General features: G+C 36.5%; 1 protein-coding gene across 4 annotated transcripts; it reads left to right on the forward strand.

Annotated features, from left to right (window-relative positions):
* The first annotated feature begins 6371 nt into the window (after window positions 1–6371).
* On the forward strand, window positions 6372–25048 carry LOC127516167 (uncharacterized). 4 transcript variants are annotated; one of them, XM_051900539.1, is made up of 18 exons: window positions 6372–6540; window positions 8229–9075; window positions 9877–9912; window positions 10177–10434; window positions 10518–10587; window positions 12083–12355; window positions 12460–12599; window positions 13649–13849; window positions 14770–14857; window positions 14962–18722; window positions 19901–19939; window positions 20105–20363; window positions 21196–21335; window positions 21759–22038; window positions 22445–22590; window positions 23433–23503; window positions 24647–24748; window positions 24832–25048. In XM_051900539.1, the coding sequence occupies exons 10-18, from the start codon at window positions 18689–18691 to the stop codon at window positions 24856–24858; spliced, it is 1098 nt and encodes a 365-aa protein (XP_051756499.1). In that variant the 5' UTR covers window positions 6372–6540; window positions 8229–9075; window positions 9877–9912; window positions 10177–10434; window positions 10518–10587; window positions 12083–12355; window positions 12460–12599; window positions 13649–13849; window positions 14770–14857; window positions 14962–18688; the 3' UTR covers window positions 24859–25048. The 4 variants fall into 4 exon arrangements, with proteins under 4 accessions (XP_051756499.1, XP_051756498.1, XP_051756501.1 ...); XM_051900538.1 differs by having other exon boundaries at window positions 6372–9075; XM_051900541.1 differs by having other exon boundaries at window positions 6372–9075; window positions 24647–24740.
* Window positions 25049–25574: the final 526 nt, after the last annotated feature.

A 25574-nucleotide genomic window follows, 5' to 3' on the forward strand; every position in this document is an offset into this window, starting at 1 on the left:
AGATTAAGAAGAGAAACTGGTACAAAATAAATGTGTCAATACCGTCATGTTTTTTTAGCTGCTTTTCTCTGAAAAACATCAACGTAACAGAGGTAAGAATTCACAATAAGTTTCAAATCATTATGCATTAGATATCATGGACTAATAATCTAATCTTAAACTTTAAGTATACTATTGTTCACTGTTGTTAATTTATGCTTCTTCATAACTTGATTTATACAGCTTGAATGTTAAAAGTGTGTTAACTCTTGAGTGTTATAAGGGGTAGTTTTGGTATAGCATTATTTATTGTGGATTGCTCACGTGTGCCAATGTTGCAATGCAAGTGTTTATTCTCATTACAAAGGCCAAGGTGAGGGGAAAAAACTAAAGGGAGGATAAATGGAAGATAAAGAAAATTATTTATAATATCCCACGTCTGTTTGGGGAATAACCCAACACAACAAAAGGGGATACGGGACGTGGGCAGTGCCAAATCAAACACAGCTGGTGTACGGGGGTCTTTTAAAACAACTGGAACAACTGGGATTGGTTGTAATGTCAGCAGGGCAGATGGTGATTGGTGCCAATCTCTGCCAATGGGAATCTTGAGAGAGAGAGAGAGAGAGAGAGAGAGAGAGCGCCGTGACGCAGGGACGTAACAAGTGCATAGCTAGAAAATTACACATTAATTAAAAGCTGTAAAAGTAACCATTGCTATCATTATATCTAATGCAAATGTTAACAGATTGACCCTGTAAAGTGTTTCCATAAAAACCTGTGAACACGTCTGTGTATTTTTTCTTTCAGAAATTGTCCTTTCCATACTTTGCACCACATCGTTTTATAATTCAGATCTTTGGTTTGTAGAAACTTGTGTGTTTATTGAGCTCATTTGCATTAAGGTGATATTTGTTTGTTCCTTCTGTCAGTTTTAAGACAGTTTGCAAAACAAATGATGCTGTCCAAGAAGTTTTATTTATATCTGTCAGATTACAAAGATTTCAAAATTAAAATGTATTATTTAAGGTCGTACTAGAAAGTATCCATTGATATGATCAGTAATTCATAGCAACTTATGTTTGTTTGTTTTTGTTGTTTGTTTTTTTTTTCACTACTTTATCACATCAAAATTTAAGCAATTTCAACTTTTAAAAAGTAAGTTTAATATAATTTAAGTTGAAATGACTTGTACAACCAAGTTAATTCTATTTAAGGTAGCAACTGAAATACAAAGTTCTGTCATGAAACTCTAGACGCACAGGCTAATAGGTCCTTTAACTCACCTGTTCATAATCACATCATTATCTATAGGACACAGATGATTGGTTCCTGCTGTATTAGTAGCCAATGAACTTGCGTGCTCAATCTTCAAATACATGAGTAGCATTTGTCTTAGCAGTGCAGAATGCTTCAGAAACCCTCCACCTTCCCCAGCTCCACCTGTATAGATCTGCTACGGGTAATTCTTGTGCACTATATTGTACAGCAGTAGCATGTCTTACTTGCTCACAGCAGCGTGTCGCGTTTGTATTGGCAGTAGCAAGTCCTGTACTTGCTCTGCAGCAGCAGCAGTAAAAGCAGCAGCAGCGTAGCAGATCTATTCCACCAAGATACAAAGTGTTCAGTGCTGAGTACAGGTATAAATGAAGTTCAAGACATTTAATAACCCACTGGCACTGGTAGGAAATCAAGCAGAAAGAGATTAGCAAGCTGAGGTCGGTGTAGAGCAATGATGAGAAAAGACAAAACTATTTTTTTCATTAATATTTTGAAATTTTTATGAATCAAATGTAAATTTGTGTGCATTACTCTTAATGTTGACACATCTTCCTTGTTAAAAGAACATTACATCAAAAACGTGAAAAAAAGAAACCAAATACAATTCTATTTTGTAATTTTACATTAACGATGAGATTGACTTGGTTTTGATAAATAGAACATTTATTACAATACATTGTTAGTGTTTTAAGCATTTCTACATTCATTCCAAAATAATAACTAAAGGCTGTAACAATTTAAACAATAGATTTTATTTGTGTATTGATGTTTTTCTTTTTAATAGTCAACTTAGGATCATCAGTCATGCTCTGTAAACACCGTCTGTCACAGACACGAAGATGTATTTTTAATTTCACCAAGCTGATTGCACTAAAAACCCCCGCAGTCATCATGTTTTCAGTCCATTTCAAGTTTGATTTTGACGTGACATAAAGCGGCGATATCTAACTGGGTGATCTGTTTACTTACTTTTCAATTAGTTTTCCCATTGACGCCATCATTTGTTCATTCAAATGGATGGTGCACGTAAACAAGAGGCGGGATTTATCACACAAACCAATTACATCCAATCATAGCGCGATGGAGACATTGCCTCCTCTCACATGACTTTCCCCCATTCATTCTCAATTACCTCCCACAAAACCCACCGCACGCTATAGGAGTCTAATAGTTGCCTTTCGAAAGGGAACTCTACACTGCGTTTTACCGCATATGGGGAACGTCACTCATGAACCGGTGTCTGAAAGCCAAGTATCAAATCTCTCCAATCCTATTGGCCGGCGACAGCCTATGACGTCATCATAGCGCGACCCGGGAGTGTATAAGGAGCACCTAGAGAACCAGTCAGTATCTTTTCGTCTTTCGGGACTGTTTTGTCTGATCGCGATTTCATTGAATCTGGTAAGGAAACTTTGTATTATGTCTGAACAAACATTTCAGAAAGTGTGCTGACCCGTGTCCAAGGTTTTTGACACCCGAGGACACACACAACCTGTGCGTTTTCTGTCTGGGCGAGGAGCACGCACGGACAGTGCTTGAGGGCGCTGTCTGTGTTAACTGTTCTCGTTTGGCACTCTTCTCGAGGGGAGAGACATCTGTGCCTGGTGGTTCTGGCCCAGCTTGTGCTGAGGCAGAGCGGCGGCTGAAATCATGGGGCTCACAGGTGGAGCTCGCTGAGGAGTTTGAGAGAGGTGTAAATCTTTCTCAGCCCCCAGCGGCTGACGAGGATGAGCTGCTGGATGACGATGACGTCCTGTCATTGACGTCATCGGATCCAGCAGCGAGTGCTCTTCTGGCTTCTAGCCCTAGAGACCAGGAGATGGCGGTTGAAGAGGAAGAAGGTGAGCCTGTTGAGCTGTTAGGTTGAGCTTTGTACTCCCCTTGTTAGGGTCGTCCTGTGTAGTGCTTAGCTCCCTAAGCTGGTTATTGGTTGAAGGCCTCCATGAGGCCTCCCGTTTGAGATCCAGCCCCCAGGCTGGTTAATGTGCTTCCCTTGTCAAGGTATTTGAGTGCACAGCCTCCTCAGTGCAAATAATCAGGTGCTGAGTAGTTCCTAGTGTCTTGTTCCCTGTTCTTAGGGAACCATGGTTACATACGTAACCTGAGATGTTTTCTTTGAGTGGAAAGGGAGGCATGACTCCTGCAGTAACTTTACCTGTGGGTGTCGCTGTTGGGCAGTGTTCCTTTAGAAATACGAGTGACTTGCGCTCTTTTTAATGCCATAATTTGTAATATTTGTGTTGTTTTATATGTAATATGAATTAATTTCTCATCCTATTTCTTTTTTTGAAGAGGTACTGCCTCCCTTGCCTCCTCGGAGGAAACGCCCCTGATATATATATATATATACACACACACAGCGGGTAAAATTTTTTTTATTATACAAAATTCCAATGCAGCAATTCACATAAAATTTTGACCAGACGTTGGTATTAGCTCAAGAAATGAATACAAATAAACAAATCATTATACTACAATCCATAAAAAAGTTATTTGTAATAAAGTGAAATGACACGAGAAAAAAAGTATTGAACATACTAAGAAAAAGCAGCACACTAAGGCAAGGCAAGTCAAGTCAAAAAAGCAACAGATTTCACTAAGTAATTTTACCTCCTGTACCTGTGCAAATTAGAATCAGTTGGGTTAGTGCATGTTGTTCGGTTAGAAAAAGGCTTACCCACCTCTGAATGCAAGTATTAGACATCTCATGATGGGTAGAGGCAAAGAGCTCTCCCAAGACTTTCACAACAAGATTTTTGCCGTACATAACAACGGTACTGGTTACAGAAGGATTTTCCAACTCTTAAATGTTCCTGTAAGCTCCATTGGGGCCATTTTCCACAACTGAAAGGAACATCATTCCACCATCAACTATGCAAAGGAGCTCCTCGCAAGATTTCTTAACAGGGAGTCAGAAGGTTATTCAGAAGAGTAGCCCAAGAACCAAGGACCACTCGGAAAGAGGTCCAGAAAGACTTGGAGGCAGCAGGTACAGTTGTCACAGAGAAAACAATAGGAAATGCACTCCACCGCCACAGCCTCCATGCACGCTCATTATTGAAGAAAAGGCATGTTGAAGCTCATTTGTAGTTTTCTACACAACATTTGGAAAGGTCTGAACTGCTGGGAGAGTTTAGTGTGGTCAGATGAGAAAGAAATCAAACTTTTGGCAACAATACCACATGCCATGTTTGGAAGAGAAACGGCTTTGCATATGACCCTAAAAATACCATACCAACAGTGATGTTTTCGAGGTGGAAGCATCATGGTATGGGTCTGTTTCTTTTCTCATGGTACTGGCCGAATCAGTATTATTGAAGGGAAGATGAATGGAGCCATGTACTGGGAATTCTTGAGATGAATTTGTTGCCATCCATCAGGATGATGAAGATGAGACTTTGGTAGACCTTCCACCAGGACAGCAATCCAAAACACACTGCAAAGGAGAGTCTGAATTGGTTCCAGAAGAAGAAAATAAAGTTGTTAGAATGTCCCAGTAAATCAGCAGACCTAAACCCAACAGAGCATTTGTGGAAGGAACTGAAGATCAAAATTCCCAAGAGAGACTCCCAGAATATTCAAGATTTAAAGTTTGGTCATACAGGATGCGTCTTGAATCTGTCATTGCAAAATAGACTTTTCCACCAATTATTAAATACAATTTCAGTTAGTGTGTTCAATACTTTTTTCCTGAATCATTTCACTTTATTACACAAAACTTTTTTTTATGGATTGTAATATTATGATTTCCTTATTTGTATCGCTAATACCAATGTCTGGTCAAAATTTTGTGTGAATTGCTGCATTGTAACTTTGTATAATAATAAAAAATAAAAAAAAACTATTCAGTACTTACATAACTTAATTTTAGTTAAAGTTTTAGTAATTTTTTGTTTTTGTCATTTTTATAAGTTTTTGTTTATTTAAAGTCTATATATAGTTTTTATTATTTTTCTTTCAGTTTTAGTTATTAGGTCATCAAATGTGTCACATGTCTGCTGTGTTGTATTCCTTAGTTTGACCAAGTTTCTGTCTGTCAGTTTGTTAATCATGTAATTAGTTTCCACCTGTGCTCATTTACTCCCTCGTTAGTTCCTTGTTCTCCCTCATTCCTCGTCCGTTCTCTTTAATGTTAATTGTGTTGAAGTGTGTTTCCTGCCTGTTTCTGTCATTAAAGGGTTAGTTCACCCAAAAATGAAAATTCTCTCATTAATTACTCACCCTCGTGCCGTTTTACACTGATTCATAACGCTCCGAAGCTTCATGAAGCAGTGTTTTGAAATCGGCCATAACTAAATAATTCGTTTTTTTTTTTTTTTTTTTGGCGCACCAAAAATATTCTCGTCACTTTATAATATTAATATTGAACCACTGTGCTCACATGAACTGATTTAAATATGTTTTTAGTACATTAATGTATCTTGACAGAGGAAATGTCATTGCTCCCTATGTACGCCTCACGGAGCCATCGGATTTCAACAAAAATATCTCAATTTGTGTTCCGAAGGTGAACGAAGGTCTTAAGGGTGTGGAACGGCATGAGTGTGAGTAATAAATGACAGAATTTTCATTTTTGGGTGAACTAACCCTTTAAATATCATTATTCGTATTTTCCTTCATCCTCGTGCTTTTCACTACCACGTGACGTAACAGCCCAGGTGAAAAAATACTATAGTAATTTATAGTAAATACTATAGTGTTTTTGAACCATACTATAGTAAAGTACTTGAATTAATTTGTTGTGGTAATTATATAGTTGCTGTGATAATATAACAACTATTGTAATATACCCAATACTGTACTACGTTTTCTACAACTATAGGACATATTATACTACAATACACTACAGTTTACTGTAGTAAAAACTAAAGTATACTTAAGTATTTATTACAGCTTATCAGTTCACTATAGTTAATACTACAGTACGCTGTAGCATTCATTAACAAAGTGTTAAAAGTGTTAAAAAATACAGTATACTACAATTTACTATAGTATTTTTTCACCTGGGAGAAGAACGGACCAAAACAGTTTTTTGCGGCGTTTTTGTTTATTTTTTATTTTCCCTCCTCCGTCACCATTGACATTCCTGCTGTTGCCCTGCTATGCCTGGAGCAAAGGGGCCGCTCCCTGGAATTACACACCAGGGAATTTTTTTTGGAGTTGGCGTGCTTATCACACTTTCCCGACTGCTCGCTCTCCAGCGTAAGCGAGCGGTCCCGGGCACGCCTCCCAGGGAGCGGTCCTCCTAAAAATGTCACTGCATTCGTGGAATGGGTGTTGGTGAGTAACAAGGGCAACATGTTTACTAGTTATTAGGAGGCTGTTACATAACACCTGCACACATCTAAAATACAGACACGCATGCGATTTTCTCTCAACTGATTACTTTCACTTTAGACACAACCAGCTGTGTTTATGTAAACCTTGTGTGTATTTGACAGTATTAGTGCAATCAGACGCGAAAGATAAAGTCCACTATTCGGGCGCTGTTTGACAAGCTTTTAGTGTGTGCGCGCGCGCTTTGGGTGTACGCGCTCAGAAAAAGCGCATGTCAGAATGAAATGAATGAAATGTTTAACCGACAAGGCTTTGAAGCACATGCAAACAATGAACTTTTGTGATAGCGAATAAGTGCAGAGTCCCGTGAGTGTAACTCTACCGCTGCGTTAACGTGATGCAAATGTACGTCGAGTTGTACAGTATTGTGACGGAGGCACAGAACTGCAACTGATTGAATAAGCGCTGTAAAAATCAATCTGTCATTTTATTTGCTCTCGGGGGCCGCCTGGTGGCGGCGGGGCCCTAAGCAGCTGCTTAGCTCGCTTATAGGGAGGGCCGGCTCTGGTAACAACTCGCCTTTCACCATCGGCCCCGCGGAGGATGACTTAAAAAGTGAAAGTGAAAGTGACACGTGAAGGCCAAGTATGGTAACCCACAGGGACGTGCAAAGACATTTTGGGGGGCAGGGGCTCAAGTGGAAAAAAAGGGCACTTCTCATAATTATTTATTTTAAAAAAATAATAATAAACCCTTAAATATATTAAGACAATTTTGACTTCCTTACCAATTTATTTTAATTCCCTTACACTCACGCAATTGTTTTATACTCCACAGGTTTCTACAGAATAATCAGTTCACACAGAGACCATGGTCTTCTTTAGTATTCACTAGGTTTATCACAAGAGAAGGAAACAGCAACTATTATATATTTAGAATAAATGACTGCACCAAGGAGAGGGACATAGTTTCACTAATAATTTGTTTATTTTGCACAAATCAATAAATCATTTTAATTCTTTTGGTGTTATTGGAACACATTTAGATGGTGTTTGTTTTAAGCCTACTACCCTTCGTCTGTTTGCATCTGTAGATTTCTTCTAAATTAACCAAAACAAGCATATCTGCATATTTAAACACATCAAGAGTTTTTTTTCCCCCCTGAAATGTTATAATTACATTATATATTATAACAAATGCCTGCAGAGGGCGCCAAACGCCTGCTGATTTTTGTTGTTACACAGCACAGCATGATCAAAGCCAACCACAATAATTAAAAATATATTATTAGTTAAATAATAATATTCGGACACTTTTTTTTTATAGAAATGCTACAGCCACTGTAATTTCTTCAACAAGAATATGTGGACATCAAACATGCAAAGACAGAGCGAGGGTTTAAACTTTTATTGAAGTATTATGTAAGTGTAGATTTAAGAATAGCATTATGTAATGCGGTATTATGATTTTTAAATAGTTTCAATTGGAATAATGCGGTTCATGGATGTTCGTCCGTGGAATTCTCCTCTTCTGGTATTGACAGCCCTACAAATATCTTTACCATGGTTCAAAACGCAATGCATATCACATTAAAATAATTCACATGTTTGAGAACATACATAAGCTACATGAAAGAAATGCACGGTATGGATCCATCTAGGGCTTTTTTCTTTTTCGCTTCTCATCGCCAGACAGCAGTTGCATTTTCCCGGGCATAGTTGGCACAAGATTTCAGCCTGCAGCAAACACGAGGTGGGGCGTGGCGCGCATGGGTGCGGGAATGAATGGCGTGTCGAACAGGAATCTATGTTCATTTATTTAAAAAAAAAAAAAAAAAGAAAGAAAAGAAAAAAAAAGCACCCCAGAAAAAAAGGGCATTTTCTCTCGAGGAAGAAAAAGGGCAGGGGCTCAAGCCCCTTTTATGTCTATGTGTGCACGTGCCTGGTAACCCATACTCGGAAAATGTTCCTCTGCATTTAACCCATCCAAGTTAGTGCACACACATTAGGAGCAGAGTTAGTGAGCAGTGAGCAGTGAACACACACACACACACACACACACACTGCAAACTGTGATACACACCCGGAGCAGTGGGCAGCCTTTATGCTGTGGCGCCTGGGGAGCAATTGGGGGTTTGGTGCCTTGCTCAAGAGCACCTCAGTCGAACCAGCAACCTTTGGGTTACCAGTCGGACTCACTAACGATTAGGCTTAGCCACCAGCCCTACTCCACTGCCAGAGATCAGCCAGCCACCACCGACGAACGACGCGACAGAGATGTTACACATGCCCACCGCAGACCGAGGAGGCCAGCCTGCCGCGATGGATGAGCCAGGACAGAGGACAGGTTTGGATGGTACCATTGCCCCGGAGCCCGCCTCACAGCAAGGTTCTGACCAGGTGCGTGAGCCGGTAACATCGTGCGACTCTGAGGGAGTGCTTGTGGAGCTCGAGGGCTGGGAAGATAGCCCCGCCCACACCACCACCGCTGTGGTTGAGATGACTGCTGTCCCTGGCAACTATACTGAGGAACTGAAAGGTATTTTTGAGGCTGATTTGATTGACTTTTTTGGAGAGGTGATTTCCCATATCCCTGATTCTCCCAGAAATGTTGCTCTGTTTCTAGTCTAGTTTACACTCATCTCGTCCTTTAATGTGTATTTACAGCACACTGTAATGTGTGTTTGTTTCATGTTGTCCATGTACAGTATAATGAGTCCAGAAATACTGTTCCTTCTCTATTTGTTCATGGTTTCATGTTGCATTTAACCAAGTATAGATTTTGCACCATTCGACTGTCACTGGATCTCTAGAATAGTTTATCTTAGTTTCTGAGATTTGACTTACAAAAGTGGAATCAGTGCTCATTTGTGCATGTAAATGATTATACGATCTCCAAATTCGCCTGTGATTGAAAATCCAGAAAGACTGGTATAGCTATCCCACAGGAATGGCTCCTCATACGCTGCTTGTTTCAAGGAAAATAAAAATTCTTTAACAAAGAACTTTTCATATAATTAATCAAATAAAAATAAAAAACATGAAGAGTTTTATTAAAGTTGTTCATATGATGTTGCAATACAAATACAATAGTTTTGTGTGAGGAAAAGACAAAAATCATCCGAGTTCATTAGAGAAGTAACGGGACTCTTTTGAGTCAGATCTATTCACTGAATCATTTGATCCAGTCTGATTCCTTTGTTCTTGTGTTCAACTCAATGATTTGGTCTCAGTCCACAGGAGTGGAAAATCAATAGTGAATCATTTCCCCCCCCCAATGTATACACACAGTACACATTTAAATGGTCTGAAATTCATTTGAATCTTCTTGCTTACACAGGGTTTTTATCAATTCAAGAAATGGCAAATGGAGCAGGTAAGAATCTTTCAGTGTGATGACATTAACTTTATTTGATCCACTGGAATTGATGTTTAGGGTAGCCTAAAAGTTTTTTCGAACAGTACAAAATCACAAGGGTTCATTCAAAAACCTGAAAGGCAACATAAACAGGCATTTGATGTAATGAATATTAACTTTTTTTCAATAAAATGCTTTGAAGAACTCTGCCAGCCATAAAGTTTGATAAGAATTCAGTGCAAACAATGTTTTACTGACCTCGATCCTTTAAACATTTTCCAGAGAACGCAGCACTGTGGCGAACCGCGAGTCGTCAAAGTTCGAGAGCTGGATTCATAGATATGCTGTCGATGGTCTAAATGATACCTGTGCCAGCGCTGACATACAAACAGACCCGTGGTGGAGGCTGGATCTGCTGAATGAATACCAAGTAAACAGAGTAGCCATCACTAACAAAGCTGGTGACACCTATTATGAAAGGATAAACGGTGCAGTGATTCGTGTCGGAAACTTCCCTGCCGACGTTTACAGCAACCCCATGTGAGGTTTTCTTTGACTTTTATCTTTGGCTACAGCTGAGAATGAACAGAAACCAATAACAGATGATCTCTCTCTGTCTGTAGATTGTCCATCTTCCTGGAGATGAGAAGGTTCTCACTCTTTGTGAGGTTGAAGTCTACGGGTTTCTGTTAGGTAAATCACAGAGCATTTATCATCATCATGACATACTTGCCTTATGTGAAACTTGAAAGAATGTGTAGTCAGTGATGAAGCAGGACTAACTGTTTGTCTGACTAGTGAAAATGTGTCTGAAAACCATCATTCATTTTGCAGTTGCCGCTACTGGTGCAAAAATTACACAACCCAATTATAACAACCAAATTTGGGGTTGTTTTAGCCAGCCTCTGTTAGGACAGATTACATTACAAGGTTAACATTGGTTGGATTGCTTACACTCTTAAAGATAAAGGTTCTTTATTGGCATTGACACTTCCATGAAGAAACTTAAACATCACTGGAATATTTCCATTGCACAAAAGGTTCTTCATAGTGGAAAAAGTTTTTTTTTTTTTAATTGTCCAACATAATGGTTATGGTTAAAATGGTTCTTCTATAGCATCGTGGTGAAAACCTCCTTTTGGAACCTTTATTTGTATGTAACCCTGCATAATAAGTTGTTTATAGTAGTTAATATAGCTCACATATGGGTTAATATATCCATATTAACTTAAATCTTCTAAAATTGTACAAACTACACTACAAAACCATTGTGTTTCCACGATAACTTTTTTTGGGGGGGGGGTTGATGATTGTATGATTATTGAAAACACCTGATAATAACGAGCAGAATCAGTGAAGGAAAGAGAAACACAAGAACTACAAATGACTTCCAGCCACAGCCTTAGATGAAATCAACTGAAAAGACATTAAATCTCTCTTATTATAAACCAGACTGACTTTATTTCTATCATTCGTCTACAGTTCTTTTTGAGAATTAACAGAGGTTTAGATGTTGAGGTTTTATGGAAAATGTGTGTTTCCTTTAGTTGGGCAGTTTGCTTCTTGGCTTGATTTAACCGGGGGATTTACTGCGAGTTTCACAACATGCCTACATCACACTTCGCAAATGTCAAACAAACACACGTATGACAAAAAGCAAATGGTTTACAGTTTTTTTTTTTTTTTTTTTTTGATGGCAAAAAGTGATGGTTTATAGATTATTTACAACACAATAACTTTATAGATAAAATAAAACATACAAACATATATTGCGCTGAGAATCGCTACCTCCTGAAGAAGATGCAGAAAGCCTGTGCTCTGTAACTGAATAATCTGTAACTGGGTTGTAGTAATGCTGCCGTTGGCATGCGGATTTTACTTTTGTGCATAAAACATTTGTGCATGAAGCATCGTTTCCATCCCATGTGTTCATCTACAATGTTGTTGTCTTGATCATAGATGAAACACATTAACAAATACTTTCATGTTATCTTTTGACGCACACAGTTGTGTGATGACACACGTTGACTTGAGGACTAAATCACATTTCAGGTGGTGTGCGATGATGACGAATAAAAACATTACAGAGCATACTTTTTTTTTTTTTATGCCAGCTTGGTGTTTCCATCCAGAGTTTTTATGCAAAAGATTCACATAAATGTGAAACTCTTCTTAATGCATTTTCTAGGAAATCAGGCAGTAGGAGGAGCTGCTACACAGTCGTCAACATTTGGGGGCTGGTTTGCTGAAAAGGCCATTGATGGTAATCGAGGTCTCCAGCAATCGAACGCATCATGCTCGTCAACTCTTAATGAGACTAACCCTTGGTGGAGGCTGGATATGCGTGATGTGTTAGTAGAGTGGTCGTCACTAAAAGAAACGACTGCTGCGCAGAACAATTAGATGGATTGGAGATTCACATCGGAAACTCTTTGGGGAACAAAGGCAACAACAATCCCATGTGAGACTCTTGAGGTTGAAAGAACATGACACTCAAGCGGATTAACGTATATGTGAAGATTTAACACTTTATTCATCTCCATCGGTTTCTCTCTCTGTCTGTAGATGTGCTGTTATTCCTCCTATTCCAGCAGGAGAGTCCTACAGCTACTCATGTAATGGGATGGAAGGACGATATGTGAATCTGATCATTCCTGGAAACATGAAGATACTCACTCTCTGTGAGGTGGAGGTTTTTGGAAAAGGTAGCCTACATCTGTAGAATTGGTTTATAATATTTACTAAGTCTGGGCAGTATGATGGTATATCTTTTGGCAACGACATAAAGTTCAAATTGATATTGCGGCATGTAAATATATATTCTCTCAGCACATTAGCCTACAGCTTAAAGTTATTGACACGTTAGGGCGATTAAAAAAACATGGATGAAAGAGCAAATTAAGAATTGGATGTCCTTGATATTAAAAAGAAGGAGCAAAAGAGCAATAAAATCCAAAAGAGATCGTAATTCAGTAGTTTTGCACTTTGTTTTGCGCAAAGTATAGCCAACTTTGCTGAAAACCTTTAACCTAATTTGGTGTTCCGGCTCAAAAATGACAGGCTTTTTAAATAGTTTGTAAATCTCTCATCATGCTATTTTATTGCCAAACATTGGATTCAATCTTATTTCAACTTGTTTTCTTTCAATAAGCATTTCTTTTTGGAACTGACTGATCATAGGCCTCATTGATTTGAGCTGATGCACCTCAGTTTTCAAGCTTATTCACCTCAAAAAACTCGAGGTGCATGAGCTCAGATCCAAGAGGCCTGCGATCAATCAGTTCCAAAAACAAATACAAAACCTGCATGTGCTAACTGAAAGAAAAAAAAAGGTTAATAAAAAGATTGAATGGAAAATTTGGCAATAACATAGCATAATGAGAGATTTACAAACAATTTAAAAGGCTGGTCATTTTTGACCCGGAACACCATAAGTGTATCAAAGTGGTCTTTTTATTTTGATATTGCAACAACCTTATTTCCAACAAAAATAACTATATTGTGTGGTATATCTGTCTCATGAAATAAAATTACTCTTTTACTCTCAAAATCTTACAAATTAAAAAGATGTTGGTCATATCGCCCATCTCTAATCTCAACTAATAATAATGACTTCACATTGCTATATTTTTGTCAAAGAGACACGGTAAGGAGCACTAATACTTTTTAATAAATGCAAACTAATAATGTGTTTTTGTGCATTTACATGAATGTCTAAATGTATAAATGTTTGTTTGTTTGTTTGTTTAAAAAGGTCCTGTTTCAGAACAGTCATTTGTAACGATGCAGTTTAACTCCAGAGCTGACCTGACCAACCTGACGATGAGAGAAAATGTTCTGAAACAGGCGAGAGAATATCAGAGCCCTGTTTTGATTTCCGTGAAGCAGGAAATGCAGACAGAACCACGGAATCCAAGAAAACAGACAACATGAGGAAGGCGCATGCTAATTTGAAGTAGGTCTACAGCATCTCCTCATGGCTGTGTGAGAACTGCAGTGAACGTCTCACAGAAAAATCATTTAGACCTGGGGCTAAATCACAAAAACATTTTATGTTACCGCTAAGAGTTCTCCTAAATGGCAGTAAAAGTTCTTAGATACGATTTTTTTTTCTAAAAACCTATTCACAAAGCTGCTGAGACCAACTTTTACTAAGGAATAGAGAGAAGTTTTAAGCTAAGAGAAAGGGCGGGGTTGACCTCATTGCTATGGATGATGTCAGCATGCTTACTAACTCTGCCCACAGTGATTGGCTGATGGGGCAGGGGTCGCTGTCAGGTTTTCCCGTGGAATTGGGCTACTTTTACACTGTTGCCGCGAGTTGAAGCGACTCCAAATAACATGATATTTAGCCCATGGTATAATTGAAAAACGCAGATTGCTGTCAACAACCATTTTAGGATTGTTTGTGATTTGGTCTTAGTCACATAGGAGTCCTCTTGATTACTCCTTTCACAGATTTAGGAGCTAGTTTTAGTGCTAAAATGCTTTGTGAAGTACTTTTAGAGCAAAAATTTAGGACTCCTAAAATTAGGACTGATACGCCCATTATTTTTATGAGTTTTTCCTAAATCGGCAAGTTAGGAGCTAATTTTAGCCTTAAGATGTTTTGTGAATATGGCCCCAGGTGTACATGTTGTGTATAACAACATTCACATCAACACATCTACAGTACATGAAATTGCATGCAGGTATTTTTGAATAACATTGGACCCCATTATCTTTCATTATCTTAACAAACAAACAAATCTGCAATGTAAACTAATGTTTGGGTGTGTCTGACTCATTTATCATACCTAAAAATTCCTTGTAAAAACACAAGACAGAGATTTGAGCACATTTCGATCTACTCCGTTATGAATGTGTTATTTTCAGTTGGGATCTGCTCTTGCTGATAGAGGATTGACACTGCGATGGTCTCAAACTCCTAAACAGGCGATCCAGAAGGTGAACGCTGATAAACGTGAGTCTGTTCTCACAACTTATGCCATAAACTGCATCAATGTAAATGATTATAAAAACAAAAAAAAACATGTTATGTAATAAGCAAAAATGTTTAATTTACAGGTTGCGATAAAGAAACTTGACACCCTGGAAGGTATCTTTAAAAGGAAAACAATTCGAATGGTAGATTTCTTGATTTATTTACAATGTTAAGCCTCTTCAAGCACTTCTGCTGCCCTGTTTAAGCTAGTAAAACAAAACTAACTGAACAGCATACTGAAATATATCTTCCTAATTAATAATTGTAATAATATTTACTGTGCTTTCTAGAAGATACTTTATTTTAAATATAAGTTCTTTAGATGTGAGAGAGCAATAAAGTCACTGATTCTTTGCTGTGACTGAAGTTAGTGTGGTGCTAAATAAATCCTAAAGAGTTTGGAAAGCTGCGACTGTGTTTTTATTTAATTATTTTGTAATTTCTGAAACAATTATTTACAGGTTTAAATTAGACTTGTGGACCCCACTGTATATGCAAATATAATCTCTTCTCTCTCTGCCCCAAATCTGATATTAAAGCTATTGAAAAATAAAAAAAAGCTACTCCCGGATGACTTATTCAGATTTATTATTATTATTTCCTAAACGTCTGTGCACTGTAAAGTTATGGATGTAAACAAACAAACAAACAAATCCTTTCTTGTCCACACAATGGTTCACTGACAGTAATATGTCGTACATAATTTGAATAAATTGACATTCTAACCCACATGCAAAAAACAGTGCAGACATACACAACAAACACTCAAAAATCTTTGAAAAATTACATAAGCATTTAAACCAATACAATATAGCTGTATATCAGCACAGCTGTGATTCGCAGGCCAAGGGCCGTAGGTAATCACAGCGTGCTGATATACAGTCATATTGTACATCTACGAGTGTGATATTGCGTTTATACAACAGTTCGACGGCACGAGTGTGTAACTAATTAAGAACAACTACTTCTTTCCGCCACAGATTCAAATCTCAAGTTGACAGTTTAACAGTTGAGCCCAAGATCCGTTACTAATTCTAAAAGCTGTTTTAACTGAAAGCAACTTGTACTGACATATATTAAAATGTTTTTTTTCGAAGGCAAGTTTATAAAAGCTAATTTAATGGGGTCATCATTGGCATATAATGCAACAAAGACTGCTAAAGTCATCTGATTTTACTAATAGACCTACCAATCTCTGTGTAAAAATAAAATAATAAATTAATTCTAAAGTAATTTCCCCCTCCTATAATTTGGCTTCAAATCTCAGGTGAAAATTGTAATGTTGACCCCCCTCTACAAAATGGTGGATTACTCAGTAAATATTCATCCATGGCATTATATGTTTCGCCTTTTGTCACTGTGTATGTTTGTCTTTCTTCAGAAAGAACTATTAACAAAATCTAAAATTTTAGATGACAGGTTTCTGAATGTTGTTGATTTGACGCAGAAAGGTCCAATAATATTTCACAATATCATGTTTTATACTGCTTTTTTGATCAACTTCTTTCAAAAACATTAAATAATCTTACACACCCCAAAACTTTGTACAGTAGTGTATGAATAAAAAATAACACCTATAGAAATGGTGCTCCATTCATTCGTCTGTTCGTTCTTTCAGTTTACAATTAATGTTGCAAAGTTCACTTTTTTTAATGCAATAAAAAAAAATAAAAAAAATGTGTGATAATAAAAATAGTAAAAATCTTTTGCATTTAGAGCTGTATTTGCATACTGAAGCATTTATACATAATTTTATTAAATTTGGAGACACACATAAGAGTTTATTTCTTGGTTTATAATGACAGCTGTAACTCCTCATTGGTCTAGAGACAAAGTTAAGTGAGAATGAGACACAAAACTGTGTCTGATTCAATCAGTACAGACAACAGTCAAAATTAAACCTTAAATCTGCAGTGTTTAACTAGCAGCACTAAATGCAATTGCACTGTTTGATGATGTTCAGGACTTTTACTGACTTTTCCTATAAATCACCTCTCTGAGGCCTGACAACCCCAACGCCCAAAACAAACAAACAAAAGGGACCAACAATGTCATAGTGCATCTAAGAATTTCGGCAATTATATCAGAGTCACGACACGGTTTGCTTTACAAATGAGCACCTTTTGCATCTGAAATGGGCCAATAGATCAACGCTTATCCACGTTTGCATACGCGTTGTATGGTGGGACTTTTTGTTATGCCCAGTTTCACTTAAGCTCTTCAAGAGGGTTGATAAGAATGATGAAGCCCCTTTAAAATGCTATTAATGTACATTAATGTACTAAAATTGTTGTTTTGAAGACATTTTCCAGTACTTTAAATTATATATTACTGTATATGGAATTTGGCAATCGATCACAACAATGCAGTGAAACAATTAAACTCGGGCGGGCGATTTAATGCGTTAATTTGGCGTAATTATGGAAAAAATAATGTTAAAATTATGAATGCTTTTTCCGCACCCCGCCTCACCAAGAGCTCTGTCATCTTACACTGCCTGCAGTTTAGTTACAAACATGATGCACAGCAACAATTGTCTGCATGATGAAGCCTATTAGAAAGCAGCTAAAATGCCACTAAAGTTCAAGATATGAGGGCAAAATGCCCCTGTATGGGTTTTTGTCTTACAGAGCAAAACACAATAAACGTTGTCATGTGATCTCGCGTTCGGATGCTGGTGTTTGGGAACTCAATCGCGTGACGCTTCTGTGAGGGAATTAAACCAAATCATTCTGATGACAGACTTTGGCTCAGGCGTTTCAGAACCACCAAACCAACATTTGAGATGCTGCGATGCGATTGGTCCGCTGGTTAGTCCAGTGATCCAATCACAGTCTCTGCTGAGGCAAAGTCACATGAGTTTTTAGTTGCGCATCGAGGGATTTATTTGATCATAGTATATGCCCATGTCTTCTTAGATAACATGTATTCTCTTCAATTGAGCACATATTTTGCAGATTTTTAGAATTTCTGGCATTTCCATCCAGGTTATTTTATGCAACATCTAAAAAAACTGACATTAAAATAAGTGGATGGAAACATAGCTAATGAAAATAATTCCAAACAAACTTCAGAACTGTTGTGCGTCACCAAGAAACAGACAGCAATGTTTCATTACTGAATGAATCCACGGTTTTAACAAATCGAGCAAGCCATTAATTCAATGATCGCTTCGTTCCTGAATGAATCAGCTATTTGAATGAATCAGTTGAATGAATGATTCAATGACTCACTCATTAAGGCAGTGACTTGCAGCCACCTACTGGCGGTTTTAGTTTCATATTTAGTGTATCATTTTCATTATTCATTTATATTCATGCCACCTCTGAGCTGCATTAAACAGTCTGTGTAAATATACCTAAATGCCACTTCAGGTGCAACTTCGGGGAAAAAAAAATGTTATGGCCAGATTTTAGTCTTTCATTTCTAGCCAACATTGATGTGAGATTAATTTTAAATAATCGGCACATCATGTAATGAATTTGATTAACAATTGTAATCGCTTGACAGCCCTAATTTAAATCTCATATACTGTAAACAAAACACACCAATTACTAATCAAAGCAGCGATGATTTAAAGGGGCGGAGTTTAAGGTTGATAAGAGAAAAATAGTGAAGGGCGGAGACAGTTGAAGAGAGAAGTCATCAAGAAGAACATCATCTCTAACCACTTAATTCAACAAGACACTAAAAAGAGTAAATTAAAGGTAGGTCATGTTTTTTCTACAACAAGTAGGATTGAAATAAAGAATCATCCTCTCTTATTTTAAGTGATCTTCGTATCTGGTTGTAGTCCTGCTGAAAAGAGAGATGTGGATGTTTGGATTCCTGCTTTCACTTCTCGGTAAGGATCTCTCACATCTCTTGTACTAAATAGCTGTTGTTTACTTTAAAAAAAAAAAAAAAAAATACTTCTCAAATGCACAACTAACAAGAGGTTTGGTCTAGAGTGATAACCACTTGCAGCTAGTTATGCTGTTGTATGAGTGATTAAAGGTGTATGTCAGAATGACACTCCATATAACACACAATTGACTCTCTGATTTCTGATTTCAGAGTTGGTTGCACCACTATTGTTTTAATATGTTATTGCATCTCTTTTACAAATAAGGGTTTAAGCAAATGATTCCTTTGCATGAGTTGATGGATAACTTTAAATGGTTTGGTTTTAACACGAATATGGCCATTTTAAATTCAAACTAGACATATGCACTGAATGTGCATTTGTTCCGAAATTGTATATACAAGTCTGCCATTTGTTCACTGAATAAAATGAGTCCAGATATGTTAAAAATAATGTACAGTCAGTCATTATAAATAGGATTATAGGATCCTGTAACCATTTAAAATATCCAAAACTTATGATAGATGATACTTATATGACACAGAGTCATGGATGTTCATCTACACGTAAAAATTAGAAGAACACTTTTTGGTTCCCCAAAGAACTTTTCAGTGATCAATTCTTAAAAGAGCCATTATTTTATTAGTGTGAAGAACGTTTTAAAAGTCTAAAGAATCTTTAGTGCAATGCTTTAGTTTTAAGAGTGTATGATTTCTGTGGATGGAATCTCTGAATCTGGGCTGAAAAAGGTCTTCACTATCCACCAAAATAAAAGTTTGGTTTAACTTTGGTTCAGAAATATATTACTATTATTTAGTAAAATGTACTTTGCAAAGTAAAAATAATAACATTAATTTCAAATAATAACAACAGTTACTTTTATTATTGAGAAATACACAATCAAAAGATTTTTGCATCCAAGTTTTTTTGTTTGTTTTTTTGTAAATTAGGTCTTATATTTTAATTTGATTATATATTACAGTCCAATTTATTAGATGTGCAGTATTTAAATAAACGGAATATAGAGAAATTCATATGAAAAAAATAAATCAGAATTTGGGAAAAAATAAAATGGATTTCACACCAAACCCGTGGTAAATGCGGCGAGGCACATTTTCATGCTTTTCCATGAAATTATGCCAGATTTATAACCATTTGCTATTTATTTCTACAAACAGGCACTGTTGCCATTCATGCCACAACAAATAACTTGCAAGGTAACTGTTTCTTTAATATTTAAGTAAATGAACATGTTCTCTGATGAAACTAATTCAGTGTAGATTATTAATAATGTTCTGAGAAGCAGTGATACATAATGATAACATTATATATGTGTGTGTGTGTGTGTGTATGTATGTATGTATTTTCTTTACCCTTTCTAGAGAATATTGCAATCAAGGGAAAGGCTGTACAGTCATCCACATTTTACTATGAGTCTAATGTTGCCACTGATGATGATAATGTTACCTGCACCCACACCGAAACCGAGACTAACCCGTGGTGGAGGCTGGATCTAAAGAGCTCGAAAAGCATTCGAGATGTGACTGTCACTAACCGGATCGACTGCTGTCCGGAACAAATCGACGGAGCAGAGATTCGCATCGGAAACTCCCTGGAGAACGACGGCAACAACAATCCCATGTGACGTTCTTGATAAGAAAAATTTGCATTTACTCAAATAAAAGTAACAATCGAAATATAGACGGTACTCCAAAAGTTTAACATGAACGTGCAATATTATTTAAAGAGGACCTATTATGCTCTTTTTTTCAAAGTCTTGATGGTGTTTTTGGGCTCTACTAGAACAGGTTTTCCTGCTTGAATGTTGATTATTTTCCTCATATTCTCCATTGTTCAGCTCCTCTCTTCCCAGTCTGTCAGTAACGCTCTGTTTAGTTCCTGTCTCTATGAAGCCCCTCTTTCTGAAAAGCACAGTGTGCTCTGATTGGTTGGCTGGAGCAGTGTTGTGATTAGTCAAGAGCTTCAAGCATGTTTGGGAAATGTCCCGCCCCTTACCATAACCACCAGTTTCAACACACTATTAGCTAACTCAACCAGGCCCTGCCCCTTTATTCTGCATATGAATTATTTAAATGAGGAATATTGTAAAGAAAACTCAAGACTGCAATGGAGGCATTTCAAGCGTTTCAAGCTCAATCAGCAACATTACACACTAAAGAAAGATGAACATGGGAAAAAAAGCATAATAGGACCTTTTAAAAGGATTTTTAAAAAGAGAATAAGACTCTTGATTATGCTTATGTTCATGTGACTTGACTTGACATTTGATATTCAACAGTGCTTTGATCTGCCCGCATTGACACTATTCTTTAAGAGCTGCTGTGCAGCCAAACAATGTACCAGTTATCAATGTAAAGCTGCTTTGACACAATCTACATTGTAAAAAGCGCTATATAAATAAAGGTGACTTGACTTGACTTGAAGTGATTAACGTTTCATATTCTCTCTCTAGATGTTCGAACATTTCTGGTATTCCAGCAGGTGGATCCGTCTCTTACTCATGCAGTGGAATGGAAGGTCGTTATGTGAACGTGGTCATTCCTGGAGATTCAAAGAATCTCACTCTGTGTGAAGTGAAAGTCTATGGAACAGGTAATAATATATAAAATTTACAAAAGTCTGGAATAATTAATATTGTTAAAGGGTTAGTTCACCCAAAAATGAAATTTCTGTCATTTATTACTCACCCTCATGTCTTTCCACACATGTAAGTCCTTCGTTCATCTTCAGAAAACACAAATTAAGATATTTTTGATGAAATCCGAGGGTATCTGAACCACACATGAGCAGCAACGTCATTGCACCTTTTGAGGTCCAGAAAAGTAGTAAAAACATATATGGAAATATGAATAAGGAAATATACAGCATGACTACAGTGGTTCAGCCGTAATGTTATGAAGCGATGAGAATACTGTTAGACTTTGCAAGCATTAAACAAGTCTGAATTATCCAAACTTTTGACCGCTCTAGTGTTAGTTAAAATGTGCCCTAACATGCAGCCTAATCACTTTCCAGACAATGTGAAATTAAATGGAAATTCTGTTCAGTCATCTATATTTCAATACTGGAATGCGGAACGTGCCGTCGATGGAATAAAAATCGCCCCAGGCATAGCCTCATTTTGTACCCATACAAAGGAGGAGAAGAATCCATGGTGGAGGCTGGATCTGCTGGACATTTACTATGTTAGTGCAGTGACCATCACAGGACGAGCAGACAGAGATTTTCTACGAATCAACGGAGCAGAGATTCGCATCGGAAAATCCCTGGACAGTGACGGCAACAAAAATCCCAGGTTATAGTTACTCATCACTCTTAGAAGAAAAAGTTCTATATAGAACCTTAAAGGTTCCGTCAGGCGCTTTATACTGTACACAGAACATTTTAGGGGTACCCATCATAGGATCATTTTTTTGGATTTATTTTTAATTAATTCAATTTGTTTTAATTCATTTTTAATTATAACTGAATTTTATGAATTAAACACCTCATAAACTTCTAAATACATCAAAGTATGTAATCTTTTAAGACATATCCCCTTATATAGAACCTTTTTGGCATAAAGCATTCTTTAAAATGGACTCTTTTCTAAAATTGAAATCTTTTCTAAGAGTTGAACCTACACTCACCTCGCAACACGCCATTGTGGGGTTTTATTTCATTCCTCCTGTTTTTTGCTTCATCTCTTTGACTCTCTCCAGATGTGCTGTAATTCAGAATATTCCAGGAGTTGTTTCTTATAACTACTCATTTCCTCATATGGAGGGACGTTATGTGAACGTGATCATTCCCGGAGACAAGAACGTTCTTTCGCTGTGTGAGGTAGAAGTCTATGGGAGTTTGACAGGTAATTCAGTGTTATGGGGGGTATGACCAAAATCACGGGCAAGTAGTGAACGAAATAATTTATTCAACGATATGTCATAATTAACAAAAGCATTCAAACAATCAGTAGTCAGTACTAGTGGACGTCAGTAGTGAAGCCTGCATGAAAGAGACATAACATCCATAAACTTAAGAAATGCTAAAAGAAATGAACACTAGAGAGGAGCGTTTTGATAAAAAATATTCACTATATACATATTCGTTGTATTTTACTTACCTGTTCTTCAATATTTAATGAATGTTTGAATAAATCCATAATGGTTTTTATGACAGCCACCATTTGAATGTTTATATTTTTACAAGTAGAAACATAATTATGTCATTAAAAAGTTATTTTTATGAAGTTATTATTGTAAAAAACATTCATATGTGTAATTTAAATGTAGGTAACCTATACAAATTGGTTAATTTTAACCTTTAATATTATAGTAATGTACCAGCTGGGGTTCCCTGTAGTTTACAGGATTAGTTGATTTTTTTTTTCCTTGAGAAAATATGCCATGTACTGATACATCACCCAATTAATCAATATTGAATCGAAATCAGAATTGAATTGAATCGCAAGCTTGTGAATTGAAATCCAATCATGAAATTTGTGTCAATACACAGCTCTATAGGCCTATAAATACATCAAATGCAACTAACCGTGTAATCATGCATATTTATATAATAAAATATGTTTTACGACCTTGTTTTCATTAGCACCAAATTAAATGTCTATCCAGAAAAAAGTCCATTATCTCGTAAAACTCATTCCACAGCTTGTGGGTGTTCACTTTACTGTGTTGATTTGTATTTTTTCAGTGAGGAAAAACTTTGTGAGGATGAAATTTGTCTCCACTTCTGACCCAGAGAACGACAAACTCCTATATCAGGTTGGGGAAAAGAAAATGCAACAGACGCCAGGCTGTAAACTACACTGTAGTTCACTGCTCATGTTCACTGCCATCCCATTCATCAACTTGGCCTTTTTCTTAAATATAAAGAAAAACTTAACAGCCTAAAATTGAAAAGACATCTTAGTTGAATACAAAAACAATCAAATCCACTACAGTTATAGTAGCATGCACTTTTTTCTTTTAAATGAGTCACATCAAGCATTTGTTTTTATTTTATCCCTATTACTTATAATGTTAGTCAAGTAAACAGGCATTTTTGCTACTGTATCTTTGAGAAACAGATTCATAAATTTGCTTTCCAGAAACTTCACTCTCTCTGTTCCTGAAATCAAGCTGTCAGTCGTCACTCGATCTGCTGAGACCATTAAAAGTTTAAAGAAACAACCTCTTCCACAAACACTCAACTAATCCACAACCATAAACAAAGGCACTTACTATATTAGCCTCTTATGATGTTCCTCATTTGGATAAAAGCATCTGCCAAATCAATGTACAATATAAATGTGCCGCTCAAACTGAGATCAGCTGCTTGTGTCTAATGTTGGGCATCACTGATGTGTAAATGTAGGCAGTCAGGTGTCGATATGCATCGGTCTGATGGTAGAAAATTGCGGAAATTCAAATCAAGCTGACTTTGCTGATTTGTTTCATGAATGCTCTTGAAGTTGTTATTGAAGTTTGTTTTCATTCGCCACAGAATAAAAAATAAAAAAAAGGTGATTGCATATACATATATCCCATAATTCTAGTTTTTTTTCTTTTTGTGAGTTTTTTTTAATAATATAATTTTTGTAATTGTGAGTTATAAAACCAGAAAAGCTCGATTCTGACTTTTTTTCTCAGAATTGCAAATTTATATCACAAAATTCTAAGAAAAAAGTCAGAATTGTGATATTAAGTCACATTTTTATTTATTTCTTTTTCAATTGTGTCAGAAACAAACTTCCATAAGTTGTTCTGATAGTTTGTCTAAAAAGTAATATGATCTCTTTTAATTAAAAAGATTGTTAAAAAAAAAAAAAAAAAAAAGATCCACATTATTTTTTTCACTATTATTATTATTATTATTATTATTATTATTATTATGATCATCTTTTTTTTTTTTTTTTTTTTTTTTAGCTTCAGTCTGCTCTGGCATTACGCGGGATCACTGATGTCAAAATGTCCTGGACAAAACTTCCGCAGCGACGGCAGAAATGTGATGTAGAGGAAGGTAACAAAGTAAATTACACAATCCAACTCTTGAAAAATGTATTATTTGGTTTAGACATTATTATCTGAGTCTTAATATGTTTTATTTACAGGTCTGTGTCCAGATTGATGCTGCATGAAAACAATGTTTTTCATGTTGTAAAAAAGTCAGATTCCCATGCATATTCTCTATTGATGATCTTCATTTCTGAATTTAAATGATTAGTATAGATCACTCTCACTCTCTCAACAACTTATCACAAACACCACAGTGTGGCGCTATATAACCAATGACTGTTTCTCGGTTCATTAAAGATGAAGTGTGTGTAATATCAGAATGTGTGTAATATCCTTTTAAGTGTAAAAATTCATGAATATGTTTTGAAAGTATTTCCATTATGCAAACAGAACAACAAGCCACCATAAAAACAGTTAAAACACTTCACACAAGCTTCCATACAAAGAATATGATAGCGATTTTTCATGCCAAACCCCGAACATTAAATGTAGCCCATGCGTTTTGTGCACTATATTCACATCTTCTACATCCATACAATACTCTGTAGCTTTGTGTGAAGAACAGGTGCACAAAGAAACTCAAATCTCATACACCATGTCTTCTGCTGTAAATTATATGTCGCAATTAAAATACACAATTTTAAGAACATAAGCATAAATTAATTAAATGGGAGGAGATTGAACAACAACTATCCTTTTATTTTTTAATATATATTATTATAGCTACTATTTCTATTTATTTCAATTGTATATTTACTTTTGAGTGTGTTTTTTTTTTTACTTATTTTGGATTAGAACATATAGAACGTATTGATTTGTAATCAGAAATCACACCTGA

Source organism: Ctenopharyngodon idella, chromosome 7 (assembly GCF_019924925.1).
Source record: "Ctenopharyngodon idella isolate HZGC_01 chromosome 7, HZGC01, whole genome shotgun sequence".
NCBI classification, from domain to species: Eukaryota; Metazoa; Chordata; class Actinopteri; order Cypriniformes; family Xenocyprididae; genus Ctenopharyngodon; species Ctenopharyngodon idella.

Coding starts and splice junctions, on each gene's coding strand:
- LOC127516167 (XM_051900538.1), top strand. CDS start 18,689: ATGTGGATGTTTGGATTCCTGCTTTCACTTCTCG. Junction 18,723..19,900: donor ATTCCTGCTTTCACTTCTCG/GTAAGGATCTCT, acceptor TTCTACAAACAG/GCACTGTTGCCATTCATGCC. Junction 24,749..24,831: donor ATGTAGAGGAAGGTAACAAA/GTAAATTACACA, acceptor TTTTATTTACAG/GTCTGTGTCCAGATTGATGC.